Source organism: Salvelinus sp. IW2-2015, linkage group LG26 (assembly GCF_002910315.2).
Source record: "Salvelinus sp. IW2-2015 linkage group LG26, ASM291031v2, whole genome shotgun sequence".
Lineage (NCBI taxonomy): Eukaryota > Metazoa > Chordata > Actinopteri > Salmoniformes > Salmonidae > Salvelinus > Salvelinus sp. IW2-2015.
The window spans coordinates 13,090,077-13,100,181 of NC_036866.1; the positions used below are offsets into that span (position 1 = coordinate 13,090,077).

At 48.6% G+C, this 10,105-nt stretch overlaps 1 protein-coding gene across 1 annotated transcript in view; it reads right to left on the reverse strand.

The window, feature by feature from the left end:
* Window positions 1–2,278: 2,278 nt before the first annotated feature.
* Window positions 2,279–10,105, reverse strand: part of LOC111952706 (neurocan core protein-like) — a 160,207-nt gene continuing 152,380 nt past the window's right edge. The window contains exons 10-11 of the mRNA XM_070435359.1: window positions 5,597–5,779; window positions 2,279–4,609 (exon numbers count right to left, since the gene is read on the reverse strand). Coding sequence (XP_070291460.1) covers window positions 4,404–4,609; window positions 5,597–5,779 — 389 coding nt within the window. The 3' untranslated portion in view covers window positions 2,279–4,403. The remainder of the gene's footprint in view (window positions 4,610–5,596; window positions 5,780–10,105) is intronic.

A 10,105-nucleotide genomic window follows, 5' to 3' on the forward strand; every position in this document is an offset into this window, starting at 1 on the left:
GGGACAGAGAATAGTGTCTGGCAACTCAAAAACAAATGAACCATGGAAATGAACAAGTTCAAAAAGTCCGCTTGCAAAGACACTGAGGATCGGTAGGTTAGGTACCAGTCAACAATATACAGTATGCCTATCAATTCATGCTGCCAGTCTCACAGACACTCTAACAGTACCTCAGACAGACTAACCATGAAATTAATGAGCTGTCTGTCTGCAGTGCCAACAGATTCAATAGTTATTCCCCAGGCTGATCAGCTTGTCGATGTACGAAGTTTAACATCTGATATGGGTGGTATCTAGCAAAAATGATCTCATAAAAACAATCATATCTACCACAGCTTCTCAGGCTCATAGAGTGAATGTCATTCTCCTCTCCTAGGGTTAATACCATAATAGGTGATGCTACTCTCTAGCAGTCAGAAAGCAGGTGTCCTCAGCACGGGACTGCCGCTACGCTGAGTCTTCTTTTGCTGGAGGATCTGGAGACAGAACTGACACAGCGGTGGCTTTAATGCCTCTGCTGCTACAGAGCTGTCATCTGATTCACCATCAGCATGGTAGAAAGGTGACGGTGAGCTACAGTAGAGAGTCGTGTGGTGTTGGGGTTTAGTGTCAGGATTAACTGCCCTCAATGGGCTGCTGGGCACCAGCACTGAGGGGAGGGGAGGGGAGGAGGAGAGAGGACAGGAGGAGTGAAATGAGGACAGAAGAGAAGGAGAGGAGATGGAGATGAGATACACACGTTGATCATACTAAAGCAGTGTATGTAGTCATTGATGGATGTTTCCAGCTAACGCAGGGCCCAGATTAAATAGAGGGCAGTGCTCTCTCCCTTCTCCTCTCCGCTCCTGCCTCGCTCCTGTCCTCCTCCTCTCACTCCCAGAACAACGTAAATACAAAAGGGCAAGGTTAACGTCTCATTACAGCTTGTGCTTCAGAATGCTAACAAAGTTTTCTTCCTCTCAGGCTGCTTGTCTGTTGCTACCTGAGACAGACGACAGAAAGTGAACTTCTCCTCTGCTCATATTATTCCACCCTCTGATCCAATCACACGCTACCTGACTGCGCATCTACTCATCCACACACTCCCAGTTTGCCAACCGTGCAGAGACACAGACACCACACTGATGCAGTTCTAATTAAGCAGTATCCCAATACTCTCCCACTCCCGCTCATATGTTTACATTGCCAAAGCAAGTGAAATAGATTTCTCTCTCTCTCTCTCTCTCTCTCTCTCTCTCTCTCTCTCTCTCTCTCTCTCTCTCTCTCTCTCTCTCGACCAGGCCGTGGGCCAGCAGTCAGCTGTGGGCGACCTCAGTTGTTTAGTGACTCGTCTTCAGAATTAAGGTTCATCACAATGAAGCAGCGATCCCATCGTCGGCATAATGTGTCTCTGTGATAGAGAGAGAGAATGTGTCTCTATGATAGAGAGAGATTGAGGGTATATCTGTGTGCATCAGAGCAGGCCGACACCATCCATGTTGGTCAGCCTCCACTGTCCTATAAAACAACCAGGACTCCATCTCTACTCCCCCTCCCTCTTTCCTCTCTCTCTCCCTCTCTCCCTCTCCCCCCCTCCCTCTCTCACCCCCCCTCTCTCTCTCCCTCTCCCCCCTCTCTCTCTCTCTCTCTCTCTCTCTCTCTCTCTCTCTCTCTCTCTCTCTCTCTCTCTCTCTCTCTCTCTCTCTCTCTCTCTCTCTCTCTCTCTCTCTCTCTCTCTCTCTCTCTCTCGACCAGGCCGTGGGCCAGCAGTCAGCTGTGGGCGACCTCAGTTGTTTAGTGACTCGTCTTCAGAATTAAGGTTCATCACAATGAAGCAGCGATCCCATCGTCGGCATAATGTGTCTCTGTGATAGAGAGAGAGAATGTGTCTCTATGATAGAGAGAGATTGAGGGTATATCTGTGTGCATCAGAGCAGGCCGACACCATCCATGTTGGTCAGCCTCCACTGTCCTATAAAACAACCAGGACTCCATCTCTACTCCCTAATCATATCCAACATCTGTTAGGAACCTCACACCTCATTCAAGCCCAGTCTCTCTCTCAGCAGAGTCTCTGTTTGTTATAGTTTTATAGTTCTGTTACGCGAGAGAGAGATCCAATCACATCTGTTCATATTTGTTCTTCCTGTCACACGTTCCACTCTGTCCCTCGTATTACTGTGAGAGACAGACACACATTGTCCTGCTTAAGTCCATATTAATCATAGTCATCACGCTTTCTCTATGAGAATCTCAGCTGTTTTAAATGCCTAAGGAGCACCCACCCACCCACCCATAGTCAATCCATTGTTTGAAATATCTGGAATAGTAGACAGATAGAAAAAAGCAGGTATTAGACTGACATGTTAAAGACGTCAGAGCTTGAGTGCTGTGAAAGGCCTGTGGCTCCCTATCCGTCAGAGCATAGCCACTGTCATCACAGCCAGGGTCAAAGATCAAGATGATAACCTCTTCATTAATTAAGCATGCTTTAAGGGAGATGAATTGTACTGATATGGAGCCTCTCTCTTCTTTCTCTTCCCCATCTGTGTCATTGACAAGGTGGATAAAGGGCTGAGGATGAAAGACAAGGGAAGAACTGGAGGAGCGAGGGAAGGAGAGAGAGAGAAACAGAGCAAAAAGAGAGAGGAGAGAAAGAAAGAGAAAGAGGGGGATTTAAGCTCAGAGGAATTACATAAGGTGATAAAGGAGCTTTAGAGAATCAGTCGGACCCTGCAGTGAAAAAGAAAACGTGTCTCATTTTCTAGCGGCAGCAGAGAGGAGGTGGCCCGGGTCTTATCCCAGCCGGACCGGGCTGCATGCTGCAGTAGACCTGTTTAAAACCAGGACACACACCTGGAGTGAGTACTATTGTGAAACAATGTGAACAACAGCCAATTGCCTCCATGTCCAGAAATACAAAAGTGCTTTATCGCTTCTAACCATCTATAATTTTTCAAGCATCTTCTGTGGGTCCTGTCGCCCCACTGTTAACCCCACACAACCCGCACTGAGACTGGGCTCTGAACCCAGCCACCTCTGCCTTCTCCAACAGCTCTGGTTCTTTGCCCCCCCAGCCCAGGTCTCTTCTGGTAGTCATCCCGACTTTATGGACCCATGTCCTATTAGCAGTACTTTCTGAAGCTAATTATGGCCCCAGCTCTGTACCCGACGGCTGCACAGAGAGCCCTGTCATCCCTCTGTTTGATGTGCTGGAGAACGGGGCCAACTGTAATTAAGAGTCCGGATTCCTTGCTCCTCTCTCTTTTTCTCTCTCTATTTCTCCACATGTCCGTCTCTCTCTCTCTCTGACAGTCTGACAGAACAATTTCTCCTCAGCTGGCCAGAGAAGTAGAGCTCTAAGATAGACGATGAACAGACCTTCAATTTAGAGACACCGATGGAATAGGAGAGTGTGGTGATAGGCATGAGAGGATTCTAATGAAGGATCATTGCCTATTAGCTAGCTGGAAAACCAGACTCAATCACAATCTGGCCAGTTCCAAAGGTAACAATTTTTCTGGGTTGGGTTTCTCGACTACCAACTAGCAATCTCCTCTAGTACTTAAGCAGGAACACAGAATGACTTAGAAAGGCAACACATACAGTAGGATGATATTGTTAGAAGAAACCATTAAAGTAACATTTCCAGTTCAGCTTTAAAAAGGACTGCTGTGGATGCTTGATTTGATTTGACCTCAGTGGTGTGAGGTTGACTCAGATACAAGCTAAGTGTGAGTTGTCTCTCTTTTCCTCTGTGCACCTAGTACACACAGTCCAAAGTGTCTGTCTTACAATGATGAAACACAACGCTACTCAATCGGTACAAGCACCAGTGTCAAAGCAAAGCATGTCAATCTGTTCAGAATAACTGTTGTAGGTTATCAAGTCAAATGTCTTACAAAGAGCTAACCAAAAACAGCAAATTTGGGAAATACACTCAGACAACAAGTCTCTTAAAAATAAAGGTGTTAGAATGAAGACTAATGGAAAAACATGGATATATGTATCTATCTATTCCTCGACTTCTGATTCCAATGATGTTGTCCCTATTTACAGCTTGTACTAAACCTCCTCCTCCACAATTGTTTATGTAAAAAAAAAAAAAGCTTTATTAGGTGAGCAAAGCCCCGTATCTTGGGTCCTCACTGACTCGATGACAGTAGGTTGTGAAGGGGGAGGGATAAATGAAAGAAAAGGAAAGTGTTGAAGGTAAAGAAAATAGTACAAAGGGATTGTTATTGTCTCAGTGAGGCCTAGCAGTCGGCTGTCAGGCCTCAGAGTTGAGTATGATACATGCTGGCTCGGGGAGCCAGGCTGTGGGGTCAGGAAAAGGGCAGGAGAGGGGGTAGACAGGGGGTAGAGAGCAGTAGAGGAGGGAGACTGGGCAGTGAGGTGAAGTTTGGGCAGTGGAGGCTTTTGGTTCAGATGTGAGCATGAGCGTGCCCATGCCCGTGCCTGTGGCCCTGGTCCCCTCCGTGGTGGCCTCCGTGTCCATGGCCGTGCCTGTGGCCCTGGTCTCCTCCGTGGTGGCCTCCCTCATTGTGTCCATGGCTGTGTTGATTGTGCTTTTTACGCTCCCATCGCCCGCTGTGATCATGGTGCCGTCTGTAGCGGTGGGCTCGCCGGGCTAGAGAGGGAGAGAAGGGTGTGAAAGGGGGTGAAAGGGGAGGAGTGAGGGTTTAAGAGAGAGGCGAGACCGGATGAGAGGGAGTAGAGGGGTGTGTGACAGGTAGAGCGGAAGCAACGGGGGAGAGTCAAGGATGAGATAGAGTGAGAGAGGTATATGAGAGAAGGGGGGGGGGAACGAAAAGTCAACACCACAGATATACAGCTCTCAACATCAGACACTCAGCTCTGAGTGTCTACTCTACTTTACATTGAACAGTGTGGGCGCCGAGCTCTCTACATGTATTAGCATAGGACTGTTCTCCCACTCACGGCCTGAGGAAGCCACTTCCTTCCTATGTTGTGCTGCCAAATTGGATCCGTTGGTCCTGGTTTGGGTTTGCCAACAAAAAGTCTACCTTGCCAGGATAATGATGACTAACAAACGACGATGGCAGGAAAACAACATTGCACTCAAAATGCACGGAATAAAACAAATAACAAGGCTCCATATTTTCACTTTAAACAGCAGCAATCCATTACATCAGTACGAGCCGAGTAAATCTCACCGTTTGAAAGTTGAAAGGAGAATAAGGTTTCTAATGACTTCATAAAATCTATCATCCTACAATATGAAAGATCCTGCTGTCGTAAAGAAAGATGGATGTTGTTCTGCAGAGTGACTTTTATTACTCGATGGGAGGATGGTAAAATAAAATGGTTCTTATTGGTGTTTCTGGCAGTCCTCCAAACCTCTGGCTGTCAATCTCACAGAAAAAGAGCTATAATTTAAGTTTTATCTACATTAAAAGGACATTACCGTCATCTCACAACCTCTATCTGATGAAAAGCTGAAAAGCTGCAAAATAGAGTGCATACTACAACTTCTATGGAGAGTCTTGTATTCCTACTGAATCTGATCTAATTGTCGTGTCCATTCCTCTCCTGTTCTTTGAGCATTAACCCCATAGACATAAAACGTAACCCTTTAATGGTCTTGGTCACTCACACTTTGTGCAGATGATCTTGGGCCGGTCCCACTTGCCGTTGGCACGACACTTGGCCGTGGGGACGTGACGTTGGAGGAACCCATTGGCACACTGGTAACGCACCAATGAATGAATGTCATAGTGGGACCGCTTACGGCCAATCAGAAAGGCGTTCTCCACGTTGGGTGGGTTCCCACACAGCACTGCCAATGGAGAGAGAGAGAGAGGGAGAGATAGAAGCACAGCAATGGATGAGTGGGACATGAGGTCATAATATGATGTCTATTACCAGCATTCACAGTGGTGTACATCCACACAGTCATTCTTTGCCTGGGTGCATGTCCCTTTTATGCCCTTGTCCCCCATGAGACCTCACACTGACTCACTGACCTTTAAGCTCTGGCTAGAAGTTCCCCATAGGACCAGATCTAGGATCAGTTTACCCTCCATCAAATCTAGCATTCACTATCCAGGAGGAAAACACAAAATTGACCTTAGATCAGTGTGTAGTGGCAATTTCATCATACACAAACTATCTTAGAGAAGACAGGGGCCTTAGGGGCCACAGTGTGTGACAGATGTTAGGAATGCACCCACGCTTGCTTCTCATTGGCCGGATTAGAAGGGGGACGAATGAGAGACGAATGATGAGGAGGGTTGACTGGGGGTGAAGGTGCAGTTCCTCTGTCATTCCCTAGATGGCAGCCCTGCAGTTGAAACCTAAAGCCCTCAGTACATTTACTAACCCCCAGACAGTTACCATTCAACAACCCATCTGCAGACTACAGTAAATCCTTCATTCGCTTCCTTGAAGTAATCGCTGATCGCTCATTTGAAACATGGTTGAACGTGGTGAAAATGAGAGGTCCGTATGACATTCCTAATACATTAATGTGGAACTATCAGATCAGTAATAACTCCAAGGAGTAGAGGAAACGAGGGAAGAAGGGGAGGAAACATGTATTTCCCAGGTATCCCGGCATTGTAACTGCAGTACTGCCCCAGTGGGAGGTCTGGTCTGTGACTCCAGTACTGCCCCAGTGGGAGGTCTGGTCTGTGACTGCAGTACAGCCCCAGTGGGAGGTCTGGTCTGTGACTCCAGTACTGCCCCAGTGGGAGGTCTGGTCTGTGACCTGTCAGTTGCTCCATGGGAGGTCTGGTTGGTCTGTGACTGCAGTACAGCCCAGGGGAGGTCTGGTCTGTGACTGTCAGTACTGGCCCCACGTGGGGGTCTGGTCTGGTCTGTGACTGCAGTATGCCCCAGTGGGAGGTCTGGTCTGTGCACTGCAGTAGGCCCCAGTGGGAGGTCTGGTCTGTGACTGCAGTACGCCCAGTGGGGGTCTGGTTGGTCTGTGATGAGTACGGCCAGTGGGAGGTCTGGTCTGTGACTGCAGTACTGCTCGGGAGGTCTGGTCTGGTCTGTCTGCAGTACCGGCAGTGGGAGGTCTGGTCTGTGACTGCAGTGGCCAGTGGGAGGTCTGGTCTGTGACTGCAGTACGCCCAGTGGGAGGTCTGGTCTGTGACTGCAGTACGGCCCAGTGGGAGGTCTGGTCTGTGACTGCGTACGGCCGTGGGGGTCTGGTCTGTGACTGCAGTAACGGCCCAGTGGAGGTCTGGTCTGTGACTGCAGTAGGCCCCAGTGGGAGGTCTGGTCTGTACTGCAGTACAGCCCAGTGGGAGTCTGGTCTGTGACTGCAGTACGGCCCAGTGGGAGGTCTGGTCTGTCTGTGACTGCAGTACGGCCAGTGGAGGTCTGGTCTGTGGACTGAGTACGGCCCAGTGGAGGTCTGGTGCTGTGACTGCAGTGGCCAGTGGGAGGTCTGGTCTGTGACTAGTAGGCCCAGTGGGAAGGTCTGGTCTGTGACTGCAGTAAGCCCAGTGGGAGGTCTGGTCTGGTCTGTGACTGCAGTACGGCCAGGTGGGGGTTGGTCTGTGACTGCAGTAAGCCCAGGGGGAGGTCGGGTCTGTGACTGCAGTACAGGCCCAGTGGGAGTTGTCTGTGACTAGTGGAGTGGGAGGTCTGGTCTGTGACTCAGTAAGCGCCCAGTGGGGGTCTGGTCTGTGACTGAAGTACTGCCCAGGGGAGGTCTGGTCTGTGACTGCAGTACAGGCCAGTGGGAGGTCTGGTCTGTGACTGCAGTAAGGCCCAGTGGGAGGTCTGGTCTGTCTGCAGTACAGCCAGTGGGAGGTCTGGTCTGTCTGTGACTGCAGTACGGCCCAGTGGGAGGTCTGGTCTGTGACTGCAGTACATCGCCGGGGGGTCGGTCTGTGATGCAGTCTGCCCAGTGGGAGGCTGGTCTGTGACTGCAGTACCGCAGTGGGGTTTGGACTACAGTACCAGTGGGAGGTCTGGTCTGTGACTGCAAGTACACGCCCAGTGGGAGGTCTGGTCTGTGACTGCAGTACCCCAGTGGAGGTCTGGTCTGTGACTGCAGATGGGCCCAGTGGGAGGTCTGGTCTGTGACTTGCAGTATGGCCAATTGGGAGGTCTGGTTGTGATGAGTACTCTGTGGCCTGTGGGGAGGACTGGTCTGTGACTGCAGTACACGCCCAGGGGGAGGTCTGGTCTGTGACTGCAGTACGGGCCCAGTGGGAGGTCTGGTCTGTGACTGCAGTATGGGCCCATTGGGAGGTCTGGTCTGTGACTGCAGTACACGCCCAGTGGGAGGTCTGGTCTGTGACTGCAGTAATTACCTGTAGGCTATTACAATGTAATAATTTATAATATTTTGCAGGCACTTTTCTCCAAAGCGACTTACAGTCATGTTTGTATACATTTTACATATGGGTGGTCCCGGGAATCAAACCCACTATCCTGACATTGCAAGTGCCATGCTCTACTAACTGAGCTACCCTAATCACATAGCTATGGTATTACTTAGCCATATAATTAGACACCTTAATAATGGCTAGCCATATCAGATTACCCCACTTTTAATAGTGCTAAAAATCTGTAAATTGTGTTAACAGCGTTTGTTTAGACTGCCAGTACAGTGATWGCTGCTGTGGCTCACACCTTAAATTCAGCCAACCAGAAAACCCCAGTTTATTACTCACTGTGTTCAGTGTGCAGTAGCAGAGACTAGGAGGGACATTACTAACACTAGCGCGCGGTGTCAACAGATCAATAGACACAGGACCAGACACTCCACAACACAACCCAGATATGCCCCTACTGACTGGGTCTAGGTTGGGGATGGCTGGCAGGCRAGCAGGAGTGTGTGTGTGTCAGGCTGATGTAGTGTTCTTTTGAAAGCTGAAGACAGTTAGAGCCTGAATTCATCCAGCACTTTCCGAGCCCTCTGGGCTGAAGCTACTCCTAGAGGCTATCATGTCTCAGCAGATTAKATTGGGGTGAGGTGGGTATGTTTACACAAACAACACGCAAGCATATTTTCAACACACACATGCACGCACACACACACACTCTCTCTCTCACTCACAAACACACACGCACGCTTCATTCGCAGCCAATGCCGTGCCCTGCAGCTGTCACGGCAGGCAGCTGAGTTAAGGTGAACTGTGAGTAAAGTTGAATGAAATCAAATGTTATTTGTCACATGCTTCTTAAACAACAGGTGTAGACTAACAGTGAAATGTTTACTTACGGGCACCTCCCAACAATGTAGAGAGAAAAAAGGGAAATAATATAAAAATAATAACACGAGGAATAAATTCACAATGAGTAACAATAACTTGGCAATATACACGGGGCACCAGTACTGAGTCGAAGTGCAGGGGTACGAGGTAATTGAGGTAGATATGTACTGTAGGGATAAAGTGACTAGGCAACAGGATAGATACTGTAATAAACAGTAGCAGCAGTGCATGTGATGTGTCAAAAGACTTAGTGCAGGGATGGGCAACTTTGATGGGGGGTGGGGCCCACCAAAAAATCWTCATGAGGGGCCACGGTGGCTTGTTTTAAAGCAGGTTTGCTGCAATTCTACACATTTTGCCATGGGGTGGAGATAAGATTTAGCAATTTTTTATAAGATAACTGATAATCAATGGGCAAGCCACCGTGGCCCCTCATGAAGATTTTTGGTGGGCCCCACCCCCCATCAAAGTTGCCCATCCCTGCACTAAGTCTTTTGACACATCACATGCACTGCTGCTACTGTTTATTACAGTATCTATCCTGTTGCCTAGTCACTTTATCCCTCAGTAAACTATCTACTCAATCCTCGTACCCCTGCACTTCGACTCAGTACTGGTGCCCCGTGTATATTGCCAAGTTATTGTTCTCTCATTGTGAATTTATTCCTCGTGTTATATTTTTATATTATTTCCCTTTTTCTCTCTACATTGTTGGGAGGTGCCCTGAAGTAAACATTTCACTGTTAGTCCACCTGTTGTTTAAGAAGCATGTGACAAATAACATTTGATTTCATTCAACTTTACTCACAGTTCACCTTAACTCAGCTGCCTGCCGTGACAGCTGCAGGGCACGGCATTGGCTGCGAATGAAGCGTGCGTGTGTGTTTGTGAGTGAGAGAGAGAGTGTGTGTGTGTGCTGCATCGTTGGT